The 24,070-nt window shown below is 47.7% G+C and overlaps 1 protein-coding gene and 1 long non-coding RNA gene across 9 annotated transcripts in view; both read right to left on the bottom strand.

Annotated features, from left to right (window-relative positions):
- The window catches only part of Dapk1 (death associated protein kinase 1), a 161,469-nt gene that overhangs the window by 72,245 nt on the left and 65,154 nt on the right, over positions 1–24,070 (bottom strand). The window contains exon 1 of one of the 8 annotated variants that reach the window (XM_017315598.2): positions 17,900–17,963. The exons of 5 other annotated variants lie outside the window; for them this stretch is intronic. In XM_017315598.2, the coding sequence (XP_017171087.1) occupies positions 17,900–17,904 (5 nt within the window). In that variant the 5' untranslated portion in view covers positions 17,905–17,963. Of the gene's footprint in view, positions 1–17,899; positions 17,964–24,070 lie in introns of those variants that run through there. 2 more of the 8 variants (XM_006517371.4, XM_030247401.1) reach the window with 2 other exon arrangements.
- Positions 2,671–4,981, bottom strand: Gm35540. Its single transcript, XR_382548.1, has 2 exons — positions 4,409–4,981; positions 2,671–3,219 (listed from the first exon to the last, which is right to left on the bottom strand). It is a non-coding gene; the product is annotated as a predicted gene, 35540 (long non-coding RNA).

Genomic DNA, 24,070 nt, shown 5'->3' with positions numbered 1-24,070 from the left:
GGAAGCACATCCTAGCTGAGGACTTCAAAGTGACATATGGTTCCCTCTTTCTTAGCTGAGCTCTTACACTGACCCCTCTGTCCTCTACTCTGCATCAGGTTTTGGTCTAGTTTGTTGGAGAACGAGGCATCATTGTATTTTTTTTCCGCTTTCTGTGGCGTTTCACCATTTTAGATGTCCTCCTGCGCTGTTTATTAAGCTGAGAAGATTAATGGGCCTCACAGAGAAAACAGGCATACCCGTTAAAGCATCACTCGGAGAAAGGAGCTGTTACTGTGCGTTCCATGTCAGTAAAGCGACACTACGCATTAGATGAGGACCTATAAATGGAAATGCACTTAAAAAGGCTTATGCAGCACACTTGCAGAAATGCTGTGAACAGGCTCATAAGAACCTAGAGCTTCATTTCCTGGGACAGCCCAGCACCTGCCACTAATTAATAGGCACAAATTTCCCTGAAAATGGAATGTACTACAGAATTGGAGATGGACAACCAATGCATTTAACACAAAACCTCTCAATTGATTAACCGATTAACTAATTTCAATCAATAACCAGTCATTGATCGATTTCAGTTAATTCAAGTAATGGACATGAACTCTCCGGTGGACAGACACGTAGTACTGAGATATATCCACACTTTAAAAGAGTACCAGGGATGAAGGGCAGCTGATGTGACTCATCCACAGAGCGCCTGTCTAACAAGTGCAGGACTCTAGGTTGGTCCCCAGCGCTCGCTGTGCTGGCATGAGGACCTGGTTTCATATCCCTGGCCCCTGTGTTAAAACAAAAAGTTAAACAAGGTGGCCACCAATCCTGGCACTAAAGGCTGGAAACAGGAAAATCCCCAGATCCTGCTGGCCATCCAGCTTAGCCAGTCAGTGTGTTCCAGGTTCATGGAGAGACCCTGCCTCAAATAATAAAGTTCAACAGCTACTCAAGGCAATGCCTGACCCATACATACAAACATATGCACACACTCATACACATGCTGTGTGTGTACATGCACACACAAACATACGTACACACACACACGTATACACACAAATATATACACATATATACACAGAGACACAAAACAATATTTTTTAAACCACAAATATTATTAAAAAGAGAAAAATCTTAGCTTATAAGAAATAACTGCCATCAAGGTTCCCTGTCCAGCTTATTACTACATGGCATTTGGCCACGACCCTGATCATTATTGTCCCCATAACCCTGCAAGGACCATGACATAGCTCCCCTTAGGGACAGCCACAACGCTCTAGGACTGTCATCCCTTCCACCAATGAGAAAAACAGCACTCGGGAACATTTTATAAATTGCTTATCTATCACATGTGGGTAAAGCTGCAGGAATGTCACATCGATCCTAGTCCCAAGCTCAGTGGCTGCAGTAATGTCTATGTACCGCACCAGGCTGACACCCCACTGGGGGACAGACTTTCCAGGGAAAATCTCTGAGAGAAAGATGCACTCTGAAGGCTTTGTGGATAACTACACAAAGTTAAGGTCATGCCTCTCCCTCTCTCCCCCCTCCCTCTCTTTCCCTTTCCCTCTCCCCCCTCTCTCTCTCTGAAAATGCATTAGTTAATTAAAACCAGAATTTGGAGATACTCCAAGGAGCTCCCCAACAAAAAGTGACCGGCCTTTGTATAACTATTGAAAAAACAGTCTACAGGCTGGGCATCCCTAATCAAACATCAAACTATCCACAATCCAAAATCTTTGAGCACTTCCTATGGCAAACTCCACACTACAAAACTTTGTTTCATGCTGAAAATTAACAATGTTGCATAAAGTATCTTCTGGTCACATGTGTGGGGTGGATGTGAAACAAATGAATTCCATGTCTCCTATGGGGGTCCCACCCGGGGATTCCTCACTGTGCCTATGCAAGCATTCTAGGATCAGGAAGAAGACAAAAACCATAGTGAGCGACGGATGCGTGGTGTGCATTTGAAACTGCCGGCTGCCGAAGCAGAGTTCAGCTCCAGGTACATAAGGCACATCTGCCTGTGAGAGACAAGGAGGCTGTGTATGATAGGATCTACGTCACTCACCCAACACTGAAAATGAACAGCACCAACAGCTCTAATGTTCAAATATAGCCACATGCGGACAACTCTGCTCACGGGAACGAAAGGTAAGAGAGGTTCCACTACCAGAAAAGTGTCTCGTGGGCTGTGGGTGTGCCTGGGCAGGAAGAGCTTCCTTGTGATGTAGAGAGGTAGGGGTGGAGGAATGGGAAAGGGAGAAGGAAAGAATGTGGGGGGAAAAGGGTAAAGTGGGAAAGGAGAAGGAAATGTGAAAAGAGATGACATACTAAGCATAGAAAAGGCACACTGTGACAAGACATGACGGTGCCCAACCCAGGTCTAACAATGTCGCACTTCTCCACCGCTCCCCAAGAACATGCTGTCGGCCTGTACAGGGGGTACAGATTCAGAACGGTGACTAGGAGAGAATACTGCTTTTACCTTTGATTTTACAGCACACCCGCAACGAATGTGTGGGCGGCCTGCGTGGGAACTCATTAACGCCGGCCCCGGGTGGTACCCATTCCCTCCAAATACCTTGACAAAGTCCACACTGGGAGCCACTCTCTGCCTCCCCATTAAGAAGCTACAGTGAAAAGCAGTCAGGCTACACATCAGCAAAATGAAAAGCGTTAAAGTCATAAAATTCTTATTGTACAGGAAAATCTATGTGAACTGTTCTGGGACTCAGGAAAACGACCTGGAGAGCAAGCATGGGTTTCCTTAGGAGCAAGCAGCAGCTCAGGTTGCCATGACACAGGGAGACACAGCTTCCCAAGTGGATAAACAGCATCCTGTTACCCAGGGAACCCCAAGAAGGCCAAGGTCAGGAGCAACGTGGAAAACAGAGTGGCCCTGGGGTGGGGAGGCATGCAAACAACACCGTGGGTGGAGGGGAGTAGGGCAGATGTAGGTTCCTGAGAGCATCCGCATCCTAAGGACAGGATCACACTGCAGAGCATCCAGAACATCCTGGGCCTCCGGGGTGGAATCAAAGAAGCTGGTGGGCGGCCAAGGCATCTTCCTCAGAACTGCTGTTCCATTGCTGGTTTCTGGAGACGACCTCTCATGTAGCCCATACAGGGCCTGGACTCCTGATCGCCTGCCCCTCGTCTTCCATGGAAACATAAGGAAGTTTCCAGATCCCTCTGGTAGAACAAGTCTAGAGTTCATAAGAAGGCCTGGAGAAAGTTTAGGGGAAACTGATAAGCCATCCTGATAGCTGCTGTGTGCAGGGTTAGAACCTGGCCCTTGTCCCAGGCAACAGGAGGTAACATGTGGCACTTCCTCTGTTTGAGGCTGTTGTTATCCCTCAAAACAAAACCCTCCAAGTTATGTTTTTAGACTTGGAGCATTTAAGTCCAGCATTCTGGAAGTTGCTGGGTCCTTTCTCCCAGTGACACTATAAGCTTTCTGGAAGTGAGTCTGTACTACATCCACTGCGGGCTTTAGGGCTGAACTCAGAAATGCATCCGAGGCTAAGATGTGCTTGTGGTCAAGCCTCTCCGTGGATAGAGCTGGACAGAAAGGTGGGCATGGGAGATACCAGGACTAGTGTAGCTCCTTCTGGGGCTCCCATGCACTAGAAAGCGGTGCTGGGCTATGTCTGGCCTGGGAGAGGAGGTCATTGCCTCCTTCGGGCAACCAGCCAAAGGGCTGCCCTGGCGAGAGGTAAATCCACGAGTCCATGAGAGCCGTGTCCCAGCTGACACCGGCTCTCACCATAGCACAGTGTCTGCAGCTGTTCTCTGCTGACTGAGTGTTCAGTCCGTTGTGCTAGATATTTCTGGTGGCATCCGAGAACAGGCTAGGATGAAGTGAATAGAGACAGAAACGTGCTGGATGCCGGCCAGCTGTCGCACAGACTGGTTTGGTTTTGGTTTTGAGGGGGAGTTCGTTGGTAGTCACTGTGGATTGAAGCTGGGCCCTTGCTCATTACCCCTGAGCCCTTTTATATTTCTGGCATGGTACAGCGTCTTTCTATGTAAAGCAGGTTGGACTTGAACTTGTGATCCTGTTGTCATCAAGCTTGTGACACAAGGTCCAACCGGACCGACTCTTAAGCCCTCAGAGGAACAGTGGACCATGAATCTTGAGCCCTCAGAGTAACGGCAGACCATGAAGTTTAAGTGGCTGGTGGCAGAGAGAAGTGTGGGTCCTGGGTAGCCTTTCAGCACATTAGCCAAAGGGGGAGCTGACGGATACACTGCTGGGTTTTCTTGTTCTTATTTGGTTTGGTTTCATTCAATTCCCCACCCCCACCCCCAAATAAGGCCTCACTATGTAGCCCAGGGTGACCCAGCACTCCCAATCCACCTGCCCCCACCCCTCAAGCCCTCGAACCACAGGTGTGTCAGGTCACCACCATACCTGTCAGGTTTACAACCGGTGTGCACCACCATGTCTGTCCAGCTTACACTGCTAGTTTGCTCCAAGCTAGGCTCCTGTGCCCTGGGTCCTCACTGCCTAAGTAAACAATACTGGCTCAGATAAGGTCCTGACAGTTCAGCAATTTACAACCTTCAGGGATATCCAAGACAGTTCAAGCCAAGAGAACTTCTAAATGCTCCAAGACTGAATGGATGTACGGATCGTACGCAGCGGGAAGCTGTGGTGGGACCTTCGCTCGCTGTGCATAGCATCAACCCTAGGACCTCACCCCACAAAGCAGGCCTGGAGCCGTATCTGCTCATCTGTTTGTTTTTCCTTAAAGCCGAAAGAGAAGGAACAAAAGGTCGAGGCAAAATGTCACTTAACACAATCCAGACAGGGTCTCCAGTGGACCAAATAAGCAGCAACACTCCAAACATTTTCTCCAAATACAGGAAATTCCACATTAGAGTCACACTGACCACCAAGTCGAGTTTTATGAAAACACAAAAAATGTCCTGTAAAGAAAGAAAGTGCATCTGAGCTAATCCTGCAGAGACTTGACGCCCCAGGGAAGGGGGATGGGGGGTGTAGCGGGGGGGGGGGGGGGGGTGAGGGAGCACCCTCTCAGAGGCAAAGGGGAGGAGGGACGGGGTGAAGAACTCTTGGAGGAGGGTGCGGAAGGGGGTAAACATTTGGAATGTAAATAAATAAAAACATTTTAAAAAATAAAAGTTGATCTCAAATCAAAATAAGATAAAATGCAAAAAGGTGGTGGGGGGGGGGGGGAATCGCATCTGCAGGTCACCGTCATTCCGCCATCATTCAGTGGGCATGACCACATCACATGAACAGAGACTGGGGCTTCCTGCTTCAAGGTAGCATTCCAGCCACCAGGATCTGGGCTGTTTGACTATTCTGACTTCACCATGTTAATCCCTTGAGCTCTTCCTATTATTTGATCACAGTGACTCTATCTCCTTTCAGCTACTGGGACAAAGTTAACTAGGCCAGAAGGTATAATCTGCTCTGAACTCAGCAGGGTGCTCTCAGGGGACAAGTGAGAGAAGGGAGCACGGTTCATGTGTCTGCATGAAGAGAGCTGCATGAAGAGAGAGAGTGGAACCCTGCCAGGAGCTCAGCTGAAGCTCCTTATTCCAATAGAAGGAGGGAAACACAGCCAGATTTCTTCCTAGAGCCAAGATTCAAGATGGAGAGGCATCAGCTGGAGGGAAGGGGAAGCCAAACCAAACTCTGTCGGACGGACAGACGGATGGACGGACATCCGCTGTGCAGCTCAGAGCTAGCTGCAGGCACTGGGCTCAGAAAGCAGACTAAGATGCAGCTGGAAGAGCTGTGGAAAGGCTTGGCGGTGAGACCACTGTGCAAGCGCGAGGGCCTGAGCTCAGATTCTCAGCACTCACAGAAAAGGCAGCATTAGCGTGGCTGCAGGTGCCTGTAACCCCAGCGTTTGAACAGGTTGGTGGGGGAGTTGTTCATAGAGGCTTTCTGGGCAGCTAGCCTACTGGAAAAACAGTGAGTTCCAGATTCAGTCATAGATCCTGCCTCAGGGGACTAGGGCAGAGAGTGATCCTGTCTCAGGGGACTAAGGCACAGGGCATGTGACATCCTCCTCTGGCACACAAGCATAGGGACGGACGGACAGACAGACGGACAGATACACACACAACACACAAGGGAGGATGGCTTACAGAAATCATGGGAACCCCTACTGTGTATGCTGCTCTATTCTGGAAACCGTGGGCAGATCTAACAAAGGCGTCAATTTTCATTGTTCCCTCTCTTTTAGGTAGAAAGAGTTTGCCTGTGTGCTCTTCTTACAGCTGGGCTTGGGACAGAGAGTGCCACAGAGAACTACTAGTTTCATCATGCCCTGAAAAGGTCAGGTGCAGGGTGGGAAAGAGTCTAGGCAGGGGTAACTTGAAGACACTCAAGTACACCCAGCCTTGCATGGCTGCCAGCACTAGCCGCACGGCCAGCGTGTGTCAGCCATGTTTGAGTCAATGCAACTCTGCAGACTCAGGCACCCACATGCAAAGCCTCTGCTCTGTTGACCTGCTCTGGGCACTGGGGTCACAGGCTCAGGTCTGCAGGAGCTGACTGGCTGTCTGCATGGCCAGTACAAATCCTTTCCAGAGCTCCTGGCCAGGTCCTTTCCTGTGATGTCTACAGGTCTGTGAGTCAGGTGGGACGGACAGTAAGAGGCAGGGAGGAGCTGAGCAGGTCACTTCAGGCCACACGAGGCAAGCCTGGCACTCAGAGTCCCTGCTGGAGTTACTGAAGTGAGAGCCACTCTGATAAATGTGAAAGAAGATCACTGAAAGAGAAACCGGAGCTCCCTGAAAGCCTGGGCACTGGCTCCTTGCAAGCAGAACTCTCTGGAAGCCTGCCAGGAGGACGACCTCACCCCAGCGATCTGATCCCTAAACACACGAGGCTAATGGTGAGAGCCCTGAGGTAACTGTAAATTCCGCAGCCAGGAGACCGGATGCTTTGACAATATTCCTACTCTGAGGAACTGGGTGTCCACAAGCACAAACATCTTAAGCTAAACAGTAGAGAAAAACAAAAGCAATGAGTGTGTATTAAGTTTGTGACAACCTCTAAAATGGGGAGGCTGGGCAAGCCCAGTGACCTTCCTAGAGTGACGCTGGGACATAGGACATCTGGGAGACTTGGGGTGACCAACTGTGGCGGGGCCTGTAAAGAATCTACCGCAGCTTCCAAGGACCACGATCAGGCCCTGTATGAATTCCTTTTTGGTTGCCATGATAAAACACCATGACCAAAAGCAACTTACAAAGAGTTTGTTTTGGCTTACAGTTCCAGAGAGCAGGAAGCTGAGAGACCACATCTTCAGAGCAACCAGGAAGCAGAAGGGTAAACCAGCAGAGAGATGGAGCTATGCAGTCTCAAGCCCACACCCAGGGATGTACTTCCTCCAGCAAGAGTTCACCTCCTAAAAGTTCATAACCTCCCCGAACAACGTCATCAACCGAGAACTAAGTGTTCAGATACAGGAGCCACCACAGGCCAAATGGAAATGGCTCGGGTTTTGTAGCAACGGACAACCTAATAGGGATTGGCATACACGAGATGCCTGTTAGCCTGCTTCCTGTCACCGTGACAAACTGTGGCAGAGAAGGATGCTCTCCTCCCCCTGGAGTCTTAGCAAGGAACTGACCTCAGTCAAAATCTATCAAAATCATTCTAAGTATTCGTGATAAATCATTAAGTTCTTACTGCAAACGAATGAGTCAATCTGAGGCCCTAGCTGTTAGCTGTTGCAATCTCCCTTGCTGCCCTCGTGACCACAAACAAAATGACCGTGCATCAAATAATAGCCAGCTAGACTGCTCTTTTGCCAGCAAAAGCCATTCTGAACTCTCTGCAGTGTCTAAGAAAACTGCACAACAATCCCAGCTCATTGTTCATCTTCAGAAGACACGGGCTCAGCCTAGCCCGTTTCAGTTTATATCACACATTTTGCTAACACAGGCCTGGATGAACCTGCAGCCATTTCCACCTAGACCTGAGAGGGAACACTTCCCCCATATCCCAGTAGAGGGAACTGTGACAAAAACTAGAGGCAAGGCTGTGATTGGTGCAAAAACAAGCCTTCATTTGCATGCGAGCTGTGCTTTGATTGGCCCAAGCACCTTCCCTAGATTCTGTGATGAGTGGGCTGCCTCCCCTGGTGTTGCAGCATCAAGTCCAATAAAAGACTGGTCCTGAGTAGTCCTTTTTTTTTTCCCTACTCGAGTAGTGTTGGCTAAACTGATTAAACAGAGAAAAGGGCAGGCATCGGCAGAGGTATAGGCGACAGGGAAGCAGGTGAGCAGCAGGTGAGCAGCTGGCAGACCAAGCTGCTCAGCGGTGAAGTTGGTACCTGACTGACAGCTGATTAAAGCAGTTACAGCAGGAGCAGAACACAGACAGCTGAGGCTGGGAACGAAAAACATCTGTAAAGATCTGGTGGACAGAAACTGCAGGGTCTGGCTACTGGGACAGTCTCAAAAAACTAAGTTTTGAGGGACAAGACGCTGTGCCCAGGAGCTGTAACACTGGTCACTATCAACAGCTGAGCACTCCTAATACCTAAGCCCACGGGGAAGCTGTAATACCAGCTATTGGCAGTCGCCAGAAGTCCCAGCTTCCCAGGCCTATGCAAAAGCTATAACACTTCTAGAAACCAAAGGCCCTAATGTCCTAGGCCTGCACAGGGTGGTGACCCTTGTAAAGGTTGGGAGGGGTCCTGGCATCACCTACACAAAGACCTTGAAAACAGTAGGGTGCAACCTGGGGCTGTTCTCACCTCCTTACTATTGCTGCACTCTGCTGTCAAAGAGCAGAGAAAAGGCTCCACTTCTCAAACACCTGCTGTGAGGTAATGGTGATGTAACCACCTGCTGTGAGGTAATGGTGATGTAACCACCTGCTGTGAGGTAATGGTGATGTAATCACTTGCTGTGGGGTAATGGTGATGTAACCACCTGCTGTGAGGTAATGGTGATGTAACCACCTGCTGTGAGGTAATGGTGATGTAACCACCTGCTGTGAGGTAATGGTGATGTAACCACCTGCTGTGAGGTAATGGTGATGTAATCACCTGCTGTGAGGTAATGGTGATGTAATCACCTGCTGTGAGGTAATGGTGATGTAACCACCTGCTGTGAGGTAATGGTGATGTAACCACCTGCTGTGAGGTAATGGTGATGTAATCACCTCCTGTGAGGTAATGGTGATGTAACCACCTCCTGTGAGGTAATGGTGATGTAACCACCTGCTGTGAGGTAATGGTGATGTAATCACTTGCTGTGGGGTAATGGTGATGTAACCACCTGCTGTGAGGTAATGGTGATGTAATCACTTGCTGTGAGGTAATGGTGATGTAACCACCTGCTGTGAGGTAATGGTGATGTAACCACCTGCTGTGAGGTAATGGTGATGTAATCACTTGCTGTGAGGTAATAGTGATGTAACCACCTGCTGTGAGGTAATGGTGATGTAACCATCTGCTGTGAGGTAATGGTGATGTAATCACCTGCTGTGAGGTAATGGTGATGTAATCACCTGCTGTGAGGTAATGGTGATGTAACCACCTCCTGTGAGGTAATGGTGATGTAACCACCTGCTGTGAGGTAATGGTGATGTAACCACCTGCTGTGAGGTAATGGTGATGTAACCACCTGCTGTGAGGTAATGGTGATGTAACCACCTGCTGTGAGGTAATGGTGATGTAACCACCTGCTGTGAGGTAATGGTGATGTAACCACCTGCTGTGAGGTAATGGTGATGTAACCACCTCCTGTGAGGTAATGGTGATGTAACCACCTCCTGTGAGGTAATGGTGATATAATCACTTGCTGTGAGGTAATGGTGATGTAACCACCTGCTGTGAGGTAATGGTGATGTAATCACTTGCTGTGAGGTAATAGTGATGTAACCACCTGCTGTGAGGTAATGGTGATGTAACCACCTGCTGTGAGGTAATGGTGATGTAACCACCTGCTGTGAGGTAATGGTGATGTAACCACCTGCTGTGAGGTAATCATTCAGGAACAACATTTATTATGTACTGGAAAAATCCAAATACTGTTCTGCTGAGAATATCTCAAGTTAGAAAACCAGGCATCAGAAGCAAGACTTAACCAAGCCAAGGAGACAGAGGAGGGCCTAGCTTTCTTTCCATCCTTGTTAGGAAATTCTGCAGGCTGTGTCAGAGAAGCCTTCTTGCTTAGGAGCTCACGTTTAAGCCACTGTGCTGAATGTAGTGACTTGCAGAGCTATGAGCAGTACAAGAACTCCCAAACTTTGTACTTCCGGTAAAGGAGAACGTTTCCAGCTGTACCATGGATGAAAAACCCGAAACACAGAAGCAGGAACCTCAGCTTTCACCTCAGTAAACTCTAGTGCTGGCAGAGTGGGCAGTTCAGTCTTGGGCCGTGGAATCCCAAACCCAACTTAGTGTTGATGTCTGATTGACAGGCCCAGCCACTAAAGAGAACAATAATTGGGTAGGATTATTAGTTTTTATTATTTTTTATCACCATCATTACCGCCTTAGACTATTAAAAGGAAACAGGCACAGAGACAGCAGAAAGCCATGTATCAGGGGCACTGGAATCATATTTAGAATGTTGGACGTCAGTGCTGGGATGAAGGTCAGTGTGCAGAGTGCTTGCCTAGTATACACCAACCACAGCAGTGTGTACACAGAGCTCAGTGGTCATTTTAGCCCTTCAGAGTAGTGGAGGTAGGAGGGTGTGGCGTTCAAGATCATCCTGGGCCTCGAGTGGCCTTGTCTGAGAGAGAGAGAGAGAGAGAGAGAGAGAGAGAGAGAGAGAGAGAAAGAGAGAGAGACAGCAGACAAGCAGATACATAAATACAAACAAACATACATGCATACATGGATTGATACATACATACATAGACAGCACACAGATATATACACATATAAATATGCATACATGGATGGATGCATGCATGCACTGATAGATGGATATATAGAGATAAGTAGATGGATAGATAGATAGACAGACAGCTAGAATAGATAGATTACATACATACATACATACATTCATGCATAGACAGATATATAGAGAGGTGGATGGATGGATGGATGATAGGATGTGCAGCCACTATCTCACTGACTCAAAACAGTCAGTGACATCTGGATAAAATGGAATTGAAATCCGCACTTATTCACGTTCTGACTCCCTTAAACACATGCAGTTAAATCTCACACAACAAAACCCCTGAAACATCCCTCTTACTGTGAAGCTAATCCAGTATCTACACTGACCTATACAACGCCCCAGTAGTGTCAGTTATCTACTTAGAAAACTTGCCTAACCATATTGTCTCCATATCATTGTAGGAAAATGGAGGACAGCTATGCCGCCTTCGTCACCGGGACACACACACACACACACTTAAGTTTTAAGACAAACATCTATAAATGCAATGGCTTCAGGACAGAGCTGCCTGACAGAAATACACAATAAGCCACAAGCGCAGACGGTCTGTGCAGTTTAAAATTCTGTAGTCCCCGCTTCAGTAAAGCAAAAGAATACAGGCCAGACTAACTTCAATAACACATTTTATTCCAGTAAAATACCATCACTCACACATTTAGACACGATGAGATTTCTTTCTATTTTTATTTATTTATTTTTCTAGACAGGGTCTCATTAATGTCGTGCTTAGGTAAGCTAAGCTCACAGAGACCCATCTGCCTCAACCTCATGCACCGTCATGCCCTGCATTCTCCACCCCCACCCCCGTCCCTCTGTTGCACACTTAGCACTCACAGCACAGCCCAGTACAAGCACTCAGTGGCTACAAACAAGGAGCGGCTGTTGTGTACAGCAACACAGCCTGAAGCTAATTTTATAGCTATAATATAAAACTGGGACACAGCACAGTATTTATAGATGGGAAGTAGACGAGATCCTTCTGAGGTAGGAGGGATGTAAACCACAGCTAATTCAGCACCCTAATCACCAGATGGGAACTGGGAGGGTCTGGGAGGGCCAGGCTGTGCACCCAGGATAACGTTCCTTCAAATGTATGAAAATCAACGAAGGGAACAGAAGAGACAGTTTACAGGATGGGAGAGAATCTTCACCAGTTATAAAAATGACAGGGGACAATCATCTAGAGTATAACAAACTCAGAAATTAAAAACTAAAATATAAAACAGATCAAACAATCAACAAATGGGCAAATGAGCTAAACAGACCGCTCCCGAAAGTATAAATACCAGTGTCCGAGAAAGACTTGAGCATGTGTTCAACACCCTTCCCTGGCTGTCAAATGAAAACGACATTAAGATTCCATCTCATCCCAGTCAGAACGGCTATCACCAAAAACAAGTGGCCACAAATGCTAATGAAGATGTGGGCAAAAAGGAACCCTGATTCATTGCTGGTGGGAGTGTACGCCTGGGAGGCTACATTGAAAATCAGGATGGAGGCTCCTTAAAAAACGACTATTCCAGCAAGAGGCCGCAGCAGAGAAGGGCACTTGGTGCAAAACCTGCAACCTGAGCTTGATCCACCGTATGCACAGGACGGAAGTCGGGATGATTCCTGCCAGTTCTCCTCCGACCTCCACACGTTGACATGGCACACAGGCATGCATGCACACACATGCACATATACACAAACAGACTCACAAACACACACACAGCAACACCGCATAATTTTTTTTAAAAAGCTTCTATGTCAGTCCTGGGGACATCTCTCAAGGAATGCATAAGTCATCATGCCACATTATACCACAGAGACACTCGCGCAGCCACATTCTCAACTGCAATCATCACAGCAGCCAAATCACAGTACCAGCCTCGACACTCATCAACAGGTAAACGGAGAAAGAAATGGGGTGCATACATACAGAGGAGTTGTATTCAGCTATATTTTTTAAAAAAATGGAAAATTGGGTCACGGGCAGGAAAATGAAACTAGAGATCATGCTAAGCAAAATAAGACAGGCTCAGAAAGTCAAACATTTTATGCTCTCTCTCACGTGTAAAGTCTAAATGTGTGAGGTAGGGAGGAGGTGAGGGCCTGCATGAAAGTATGTGTTATATGCATGGCATGAAAGCAGAAGAGTGACTATGACAAAACAGAAAACCAATGTGGTGTCGGGGGGCTGGGAGGGGACAGAGAGTTAACTTTTTCAAGCCCTGTATGGCACTAAGACGGTTTCCTTTATAAATATATTCTGCCACCTTTCCTATAGAAGTCAACTCATATCAGGCACACTGCAAGAAGCATTTGTATGCCTGGAGGCCTGGGCCAAGTCTCCATACAACCTTCTCCATGAACTCCTGTTGAGATCAACACTGGTTCCTGCACGCTAGCGTAAGGCTCTAAAAGAGAGGACAACGGTTCACACACAGCAGTCTACAAGGCAATCCATAGGTGTCCAGCTTCAGTGTGGAAGCAGGTGTGAGCAAGTTTCTGAGGTGGTCAAGGAAGAGGAAGCAAGTATTCTGACCCCTGGAGCAGTCGTGAGAATCAAAGGTGGGATTATCTCTACACACAGGTTTTACAGCACAGGAAAGCGTGTCCTCTCTCCCCGTGTCACACTTCTTGTGTGTATATGCTTGTTCATATTTATGTGGGTGAACACGTATGCAAGTGTGCATGCCTCTGTGTGTGCACGTATGTGTGCAGGCTACAGAATAACTTCAGTTACCATCCACTATTTTCTTTTTCCTTTTGAAACATGGTTTCTTGGTCTTTGTTCTACTGCTGTGAAGATGCGCTGTGACCGAAGCAATTCTTTTTTTGTTTGTTTTGTTTTGTTTGGTTGGTTGGTTTTTTGAGATAGGGTTTCTGTGTAGCCCTGGATGTCCTGGAACTTGCTCTGTAGACCAGGCTGGCCTCGAACTCAGAAATCCACCTGCCTCTGCCTCTGCCTCTGACTCTGCCTCCCAAGTGCTGGGATTAAAGGCGTGCGCCACCACCGCAGGGCCGAAGCAACTCTTACAAAGGAAAATGTGTAACTGTGGGCTTGCTCGCAGTTTCAGAAGTTTAGTTCATTATCGTGACAGTGGGTGGGGAGCATGTTGGGAACACTGCAGCACTCAGGGTGCAGGAGCAATAGCGGAGAACGACACCCTGACCCACAGGCCAAGAGCAAGGAAGAGAGACTGGGTTGGCATGGGCTTTTGAAACCTCAAAGCCTACCCCCAGTGTCACACTTCCTTCAACAGGGCCATATCTATCTGAGTCTATGGGAGCTATTCTTATTCAAACTGCCACACATGGGTCTCTCCATGGCCTAGAACTCACCAAGTAGGCTAAGCTGGCTGGTCACCAAGTCGCAGGGTTAGGGTTAGGGTTAGGGTTAAGGTTAGGGTTAGGGTTAGGGTTAGGGTTAGGGTTAGGGTTAGGGTTAGGGTTAGGGTTAGCTGTCTCTGCCTCCCCACTGCTGAGCTAACAAGCACACATTGCCATACCCAGGTATTTGATGTAGGTTCTAGTGATATAATTCAGGTCCTTCACTGACTGAGCCATCTCCCAACCCCATGCATCATTTTTCTTAAACTGCCATTTTCCTCTTGCTTGTCAGAGTCATAAAAATGAACAGACCTGAGGTATGGCGCTCACCGAACTCTGCAGTGAGAGCACACACAGAGACCGCTAATGCTGTGTCCAGCACACTGGCACTCAGTGAGCCTGCATGACTGCTAATACTGTGTCCAGCTTTCTGTGGAACATCCAGGGCCCCTGCCATGATCCCTCTGAACTGCTGTCATTATGTAGTCATTCAATGAACACTGTCAGCTTCGCTAGGATGAGCGACCAATTCTCTAAAACTTCGCAGAAAAGGGAAATCCATACAATAACACACTTCTCCGCCCTCTCCTCACTGAAAACAGTAACCTCACAAAAGTCTCTCCTCTTCTTTCCACTGCTTCTTCTCTTCTCTCCAACCACATGCAGAAAGGAAAGGGCATACACCATTTCCACACAGCCCAAGTCTACACAGCTGACCTAGAGAGAGAATGTTCTAAAGTTCACAGGGATCAACTACATTTGCAGGAAGGGCAGCAGGCTCCCATCACTATGTTTACAGCCGCAGTGCTGAGCATCCGGCAGCTCAGAGTCACTTTGGACATAAAGTCCTGACTAGAGGTAGGGGCAGCTGACAAGGTGAGGCAGCAGGAAGGAGAAATGGAAGAGCCATGGAGAAATAAAACAAAAGCAACTAAACTAGGAGTCTGCCTGATACGGCCAGCACTCCTGATCTCCTCCTGGGGGCTTGCTCACTGAAGAGCTGAGAGTGCTGTCAACACTGTCCATTTCCTCCATCCAACAGACTACGTGTCCAGTCACAGGACGATGCTTGCTAAAGACCTTTTCTGGAATACCTAACCTTTTAACATTCCACCTGTGACCTCTCTCGGCCCCACCTATGACCCTCTTGGCTTTAAATCATTTGATACAATCTCAAAAGCTGCCAGGACCAGCAACCCTTCCATTTTGTTCTTCAGACAGGAGCTGGCCCCTCCTGGTACAGGCCAGCATTCTAGCAACACACCACATAAACCTTTGTTAAAAACAGAAGGTTGAACCCTTTAAACCTTGTAGCCTTAAAGCCCTTCTGAGTTTTCTATTGTTATTTTTAAGGTTAGTGGGTTGTTTGTTTTAGTGCCCAACTCTCTATTTGAGGTCCCACTCCGTTGAAAATCTCTTATTATTTCAAGCCCAAGAATCTCAAACGAAAATGAGAACATCAAACAAAAGGAAACGAGAACAAATCATGTTTAAAGCTGCACAGGACCCGGGAGCAGGGCACGTGATCTCTGCCAGGTGCCGGGGCTCAAGATGAATGGCTAACTTGTTCGTGGCAGGTCAGTGAAGTTTCTCCACATTTCCAAGCCAGTTTAGTCAGGTAAGTTCCACAGCTAACTGTTATGTGGGCTGGTCATGTGAGCACGTCGCTTTTGACCCAGAACAGATTATCTTTCGCAGGGCCCACAGGGAGTTGGGGAGAGAGGAGGAGGAGGAGGAGGAGTCAAATTCCAACTGGTCAGAACTACACAGGAACACAAGATTTCCAAGCTCAAAGGAGGAATAGGGTCCTCCAAACCCACAGCCACGGGAACCGATTTTCTGCTAATGTGCCATGAAGGCATACATAAAAACACATTACTGTTTCTAGATATTGCTCTTTGTAAAATTAACTAAAGGGGGGGGGGGGGAGAAGGAAATAAAGACTCACAGCCATTGTGGCCCTGATCTGACATCTGCCTGAAAACTAGTTTACTTGTCTGTGGTGCACTCAGAGCTGATAGCAAGTAACCCCCAGCCAGCCACCACCAATGGCCATCTCAGCTTCTCCTCTCTGACAGGCAGGAGGAACCAAGCACAGCAACTGCCACTCTGAGGGCCAGAGGTTTCTGCAGGCCACAGTAAACAGTCGAGGCAATCAGCAGGAGCTTGGGAAGATGACTTTGAAAGTCGATAGGGAGACTGAAACTTAGCAGAAAGAAGCAACCCAAGCTGGCTAAGTTCCCTGGCTGTTACCTAACTGGGTCATGAGTTCAATTCTTCCTGCTGCCTATAGCTGAGAGGGGAGGTTAGGGATCCACAGAGGTCCATGTAATCTGTATTTGCAGTAAAGTGGACACCCAGCTGAGCAGGGGACATGTACAGAAGTACCAGTCCCATGCTCAGATCCATCCAGCCTCACATGGTACTTTCCAGAACCACACCACAGCACTGCCTCCCCCTAAAACCTCAGAGAACCTATTGGGAAGCTTAGCCCTTAACCTCTGTCTGATTCAAGGGATATGTCTTCTTCTGAGAAGCCTCGTGACACCAAAGGGATGCATATCACAAAGAGCCGGCCAGGCGAGTGAAAAACCTCGTGGCACACTGTTTTGTTTTGTTTTTTAAAGATTTATTCATTTCATGTATGTGAGTACACTGTCGCTGTCTTCAGACACACCAAAAGAGGGCATCAGATCCCCACTAAAGATGGTTGTAAGCCACCATGTGGTAGCTGGGAATTGAACTCAGGACCTCTGGAAGAGCAGCAGTCAGTGCTCTTAACCACTGAGCCATCTCTCCAGCCCATGGCCACTGTATTTTAAGGGGTGGATATTTTAGACAGAGTCTCTCCGCCAGTTTGGTTTGGAGTACTCACTATTTTCCTGTGTCATTTGGTCTTGTAGTCACACACCTCAGAGACCCAGGTGACCCTTTCTACCCTAGTTTGTGTTTCACCTTTACTTTTTTAGTGGTTTGATGGCAGCCAGTGCCTAGATGAATAATATATTTCTTGCTACTACTCCTCAGTTGCCTGCACCATTACAAATTAAACTTGCCAGGCGAGTGATGGTGGTGGATGTCTTTAATCCCTGCATTCAGGAGGCAGAGGCAGGTGGGTCTTGTGAATTTGAGGCCAGCCTGGCTGTCCTGGAACTCACTGTGTAGTCAAAGCTGGCTTCAAACCATAACATTAGTGGTTTATACAGGAAGCTCCTTCAGAGATAAGAAGACCAAGGACAGGACAAACAAACTCTCTGTGTGCCTAACCTGGGGATTCTACTTCCCAAGTTAGTGCTGAGTGAGGCAAAGGATCAAAGGGGCAAAACTACACTTAGGAAGACAGAACGCCAAGACTGCTTCTGCACTCAGCATCCAGCCCATGCCACCACCCTGTGTCACACTGTGAAGTCCCTTTCCATATAAAGCCTTCTGTCATAGATTCCAGACGTTAAAGAGGAAAACAACATCAGAGGCGCCATCCTGTTCACCACATCCCCAAAATGAACTGACCAACCACTGCCCTCCCTGGTTCCCTATTTTCAAAATTAGGAACTAAAAGGAACAGTCTGGAAGATCAGACTGGGAAGGTCTCTGGCTGGGCCAGGGGTAAGGAGTTCCTCTGCTCAGCTCTCCTCAACTCCCTCCCCGACACCCCATGACCTTTGCGTAGATGTACCTCATCGTTGTCAGACTCTCTTGTACGGTTTCTGTCCTATCTTGTTGTGACAACGGCTTCTGGTGAGGCCACAGTGACATGTGACTACGTCGTCACTGCTGTTCCTTACAAGCCACACCCTCTGAGCAGTTGCTTGTAGACTTTAAGTAGGCTGGGTGGCACTACTTAACACATTTTTACTCGAATATTGGTGGGTGGTGGCTGGATGAACGGATGCACGGAGGGAGGGAATGGGTAGATGGATAAAACAAAATATACCTTGGAGAGTTCAAGATGATCATAGCCTGTGTGTTCATTCCTGCAAGACATCTTTGTTGATGTCCCAGGTTGAACAGGAAGTCGGATGGTCTTGACCCTAGACTGTCTAAATCTGTCTTCCTATCCTCACCAATCCTGAGCTGCTCGACCACCTACTTATCTGGAGGATCTGTGTGCAGAGGTACAATCCAGCATAGAAAAGATATTCAGGTGGGGCTGTAACCAGTGCTGACCAGGCAACAGCTGCTTGTCCACACCGTACAGGAATTATTTACACTAGATTAGATATCAACCAAAGGCGAACTCAAGTATGCAGGAGGATGTGCGTAGGCCGTATGTACGTACGACTAAGGAATGTCACTGAGCACTGGCTCATTTTAGCTCTACAGGGAAGTGGGAAATGGCTTCCGGGAAAGAGTCCTCTCATGGATCCAAAGAGAAAACTACATGTTCATGGAATTCACCATCAGAGGCCTCTACTCTCCTCACTGAACCACAGATACTTCAAGCTTTGGCATGAATTCTAGATAGCAGGAGGCTGTCTATCCATCCAACAGTAGGGCAGGCAGGACGCAAAGGCATCTTCAGCAGAACAGGATGGGTTCTTACCGTGAACTTTCTCCTAGCCCAGGTTTCTCTACAAAGGTCCCCAGCCCATAGCTACTAACCGGTATGACCTTCCCACTGTGACGAGCTGAGGCAGCCTGAGGATGGTAAAGGTAATAGTGGCCTGTCCTCTCTCTACCTGAGTAAAGCACATTTACCTTGAGTGATTTTTAACTCACTCAGTTCTTCAGTCACATACTACTTGCCAAGAAAGCCAAGAAAATAGATTTCCTGATGTTTCAGTCTGGGACCCTAAAGACTTCCCTTCAGGGTGCAATGGAGAATGCACGTGAGTCTGAGTCGGGATGAGGGAGGTGTGCGGCATGGCCTCCTCATTAACAGGTTACCTATGTCTTGGTAAGCTAGGATAATCTGAAGGCAATGCTGTTTGCTACAAGAGCCCAGAGAACTTCCCAAGTACCCCTTGAGGGCACTGTCCTAAATGCCACGGGGGTCTACATTGATGTACTGAGCAAGCGTAGATTAAAACACACACTGGAGGCCAGCCTAGACTACACAGTGAGCTCTAAGACAGCCTAGGCTACATAGATAGACCCCGTCTGAGAAAACAACAGCAACGAAAAACAAAACCAACAAAACGACAACAAATCACAGCAGCATAAAGATAAAAAGGAAAAGCCTAGAGACGGTGGATCTGAGCTGAAAGGAGCCCAAGCCGAGAATTCCAGATGGTCCCAAATCTCAAAATAAAATGGAACACCGAACCACAGCTGTCTGATGCTGGAAGCTGAACGCGGCTCCTCAAAAGGAGTAGCAGGAAGATTAAGCTGCTGCCTGCGGAGCTCTGTAGTCACATCCTCAGAGAAGGAGCTGGGGGAATGAGGGCTCAAAGCCTGTGGGCTCAAACTGACCTGTGGACTGTTAGACAAGGTGACAGTTTGGGTCTGGGCTTTGGTTTTTAAGACAACAGTGTCTGGCAAAGGACACGACCCTGTGGCCTCTCTCACCCTGGGCGTGAGAACACACTGGCAGACACTTGTGGAAACAACATAAACTCTTTTCCTTCCAGAGCCTTTAAAGTGTAACTTCTGGCTCAGGGAATCAGCTTCTAGGAATCTATCTTAAGGAGCTAAGCAGGGGCACTGAGATCTTTTCACAAGAATGGTGTGATCAGGGCCAAGGGCTGATCTGATCACAAGAGACCCACACAGAGTGACCTGACGCCAGCTTCCAAACCAAAACCGTCGCTGTATAATTTCTGATCGGAAAAAAAGACATGCGGCTGTATAGATATGACTTTTGTATTTTCCACAAGGCAGACGACTGGCAGCTAATACAGCAAACGCCAGCCTGGAATGTGCTCTGTGGGGGTCAGAGGTCAGATGCCTACTTCCTCTTTCCTACTCCCTCTTGCCATGCTTCCTATTTTTTTAAACTGTTGCCATGCTGTAGGTTACAGGAAATGAAGTGATGAGGTGCCACGTCCCCGTGCCTGTGGGGAACTCCTCAGCTGATCCTGTTATCTCCCCAGAGTTCCTGTTACTGAAGAATTCTTCCCTCAGTTCCCATCTCTGCGCCAGAGGGTAAATGAAGGAGAGAAAGTGGAAGGAGAAAGGGAAGAGAGAAAGCAGAAATTCTTAAAGTGAAACCAGTCTTTGTGGGGGAGGGGGAACATACATGTGGCAGCCAGAGGTCAACCCTGAATGGCTTTCTCCAGCTGCCGTTTTCCTTGTTTTTTTGTTGTTGTTGTTGTTTTGTTTTTTTTTTTTTTTTTTTTTTTTTGAGGCAGGCTCTTCCATTGGACTGGAATCTGTACATTAGGTGAGATGGGCTGGCCAGCAGACCCAAGGATTCACCTGTCTCCTATGCCAAGGCTCTGGTATTATAAACACAAGCAACATGCCTGAATAGGTCCTCAGGGTTTGCACAGCAAGCACTCTACCTGCTGAGCTATCCTACCTCCCCAGCTCCACAGAGCAGAGTCTTACTTAAAGTCTCAGCCTGAGCTGAAGTCCAGAATCACTGAGTCAGAAGGGGGGCAGGGGGTCCACAAGGAAATATGAGATCCAATGAGGTCTGAGGTTGGTGCCAGCTCTCAGATGCTAATACTGCACATTCAGGTCCTCTGCACATCTGGTTAAAGCACCAATGGCTGGGCCTCCATCTACATGTCTGAGACAGGTCCTGAGAGTCGGTGCTGCCATCAAGTGCTGAGGATGACACACATGCAGAGTCATACATACACAATTCCTCAGGGCTGCCTCTTTGGCCACGAGTTCCACACAAGATTGATATACAAATCCAACTGCTACGTTCTATCATTTCATTCCGGAACTCCTAGACATCAACTGGAATGACAACTCACACACACACATGCACATATATGCACATACATACACATACACACAGACACACACATGCATGCATACATAAAGACACACACACATGCACACACACACACACACACGCATGCACATACATGTACACACATACACACTCATACACACATGCACATACATGTACACACATATACATACACACATATGCACACACACATAAAGACACACACATACACACACATGTACACATAGACACACACACGTACTCACACACCAAGACATCCACAGACACACACATGCATGTACAAATGAAATGTGTGTCACTGAGACCATGCAGGCTGGATCTGTCCCACACAGACCCTGAAGCACAGGCCAGTTCTCCCAATAGCACATGGGAGGCACCTCTGTTTGTACCTCAAGAAACTAAAACCTGGGATATCGAGGAACATGGTGACTTGTCAAGATTGCAGCTATTGAGAGATGGCGCCCGAGAAGTTACCAGGCTTGTCACTATACCCAAGTGGAATTCATGTAGTCAGGCTTACCCGGCAAGCACTTTGACTAGCTGAGCCATCTCCAGACCTTTAATTCTTATTAGTAACAATACATTCAGTACAGGTAGACACTTGCTCTCAGCCCGCCTTTAACACAAATTTTAATGTAGATTCATAGATTCTGCCTGTGTGTTTGTTGGGGAACGGGTGGGTGTATGAAGAATGGGCCCATCAAAACCCAATGAAGTTTGGAACATGCAGAATGCTAATGGTGAGACTGCACTAAAAACGGGACACCCAATTACTGAGCACAGCTGCGTCAAGAGAAAGCAAAACGCTGAATGACCAAAAACACTCCTAAGACCTGTGAGATGTGGCCGCTTTGGATTCAAGACTTAAGGTATTCTAGACCTCCCTCAGGGGGCAAGGCTGGGTCTGTCCTGTTCCCACTGGTACACTGGATCTAGGCTTCTGCTATGCCCTGAACTGTTGTGCATGCTAGACAACTTCTCAATGCCGGGTCGGGTTGTTCTGTTATGAGTTTGGCACCATCAGGTTGGAAGAAAATTATTTTTATTCCTCTCAGGGTACACTGTCTTCTAAAGTGAAAATATCGTGTTTGCTGTTAGGCCAGAGAGAAGGCATGAGGAGATGGAGAAGAGGAGGGAGTGGGGGGAAGATGAGAGAGAGGGAGGGAGGGGAAGGGAAGGGAGAGGAGGAAGACAAGGGGGAGGGGGGAGGAGAAGAAAGAGGGGGTGGGTGGAGTGTTAATTGCCAGAGCACTTATGAATATGCACCTTCACAGACACCCTAAGTGTTTCCTAGGCAGTATATGAAGCAATTTAGAGAGGGGACTCTAAAAATGTATCTGAGTCTTAATGCTGAGATGGTAGTGACACTTGGCCTCAATTCCTGCGGCTATCAGGAAGCTGCTTCGGGACTGTCTGGGCCAAATGCAACCATTACCTCCACATTAAGGGCCAGTAAGGTTTGAATGTCCTGAAGATCCTAGTGAGGCAGAAGTAAGTGTTCACCCCGCATCTGATCTCTTTTACTTTGCCCACAGTCACTGACCTACCGTTCATTGCTTGCTGGGGTGAGCGCTACATTTCGCCACCTACCTTGTGCCCATGTGACTATTTTCTGGACAACAGGATTAAGCAGGAACCTCTACTGGAAAGAGCCCAGAGTATGACTCCCGCAGGGATGGTTCAGGAAATCAACAGCCATACTGACAATAACATCAAAGTCCTATGCTTAGGTGGCAGAATGTCACAGGAAGTGCCCGAGTCCTTGACTTCCCACAGCTGCCACTGTGGACTCCTACCTGACAGATGGATAAACTCTGGTTTTATGTAATCCACTGTCACTCTGCACTGTCCCTGACAAGCAACTCAAAGCAAGCCACCAAGCTTCTGGGAATGAAAACATCTCTAAGGACACCTTCAAAGCCTCATTCACATGGTCTACAAGTCAGTCAGGGTTAGAACCAGAGAGCTTGGGACACAAAGGAACCCTAGCACTTTCCATCGCTTCTTACATTTCTGGACACAGACCTAAAGTGGCGAGTGCAATTGGAATCATCTCCTCCAGCTAGATGTCTGAGCCTTCCAGCAGTGCAGCTCCAGGTGTGCTGTCCACCTCCGAACACACACTGGCCTTTCAGAGTCACACAGCCCACCCACCCCAGACCAGACCCTTCCATCTCCTCATCACCTCCTAGGTTGTATAAGCAAATGACTCTGTGGAAAGCACACCTCCCTGAAACTACCATTTGCATCATGATGAGGCAGAGTGCCAGTTCTAGGCCACCAACAAGTATGCTGAGATGGATGAGCACAGTTGCCTGGCTTTGGTCAGACCACAGATGCTTGGAGAGCTGGTTTTGCTCAGTGGTCTAAAAGCAAGGCTGTTGGCATAATGTTATTGTGCCCTGTGTGACGACTATCCGTGTATCATTCAAATACTGATTTCGGGGCCCTCATATCTTGTTGCAATTCCGACATGGCATTGTAGTGCTTCTTCTAAGAATCTCCTGTCTCAGCGTTGTGTAAACACTGCTCCCCAATTAGCTCTGGTGGGTGGATAAAAAGCTGATCAGCCAATCACTGGGCAGAGGAGATGACAGGGCTGGACTTCCAGTCCCCGCCAGGGCAGGGGTAGTGGAAGAAGAAGGAGAGGTTTCTCCAGGTGGTGAGGGACCAGGAGTCACCATGAGAACACAAATGGAGCAGGCAGAGAGAGCCAAATCAATATTAAAATCCTAAAATCAATACTAAAATACTAAAAGTATATTGGGAATTTGGGCTGGAAAGTAGCTAGATTAGTTTAGAGGGTTAGAATAGATTAATATCTGCTCAGTTATTGTGCCTTAAGGCTTGTTGAATAAATCTAATAGCCTCTGTCTTGATTATCTAGAAGCTAGACAGATTAGAGCAAAAAAAAAAAAAAAAAACTATCACTCTTAAATTTGCACTAACACAAGGCCTGTGTCCTCAGAAACTAAATCCCAG

The sequence above is a fragment of the Mus musculus genome, chromosome 13 (genome assembly GCF_000001635.26).
Source record: "Mus musculus strain C57BL/6J chromosome 13, GRCm38.p6 C57BL/6J".
NCBI classification, from domain to species: domain Eukaryota; kingdom Metazoa; phylum Chordata; class Mammalia; order Rodentia; family Muridae; genus Mus; species Mus musculus.
Note: the sequence above shows the minus strand (reverse complement) of the source record. Positions and strands in the feature narration are given on the sequence as shown.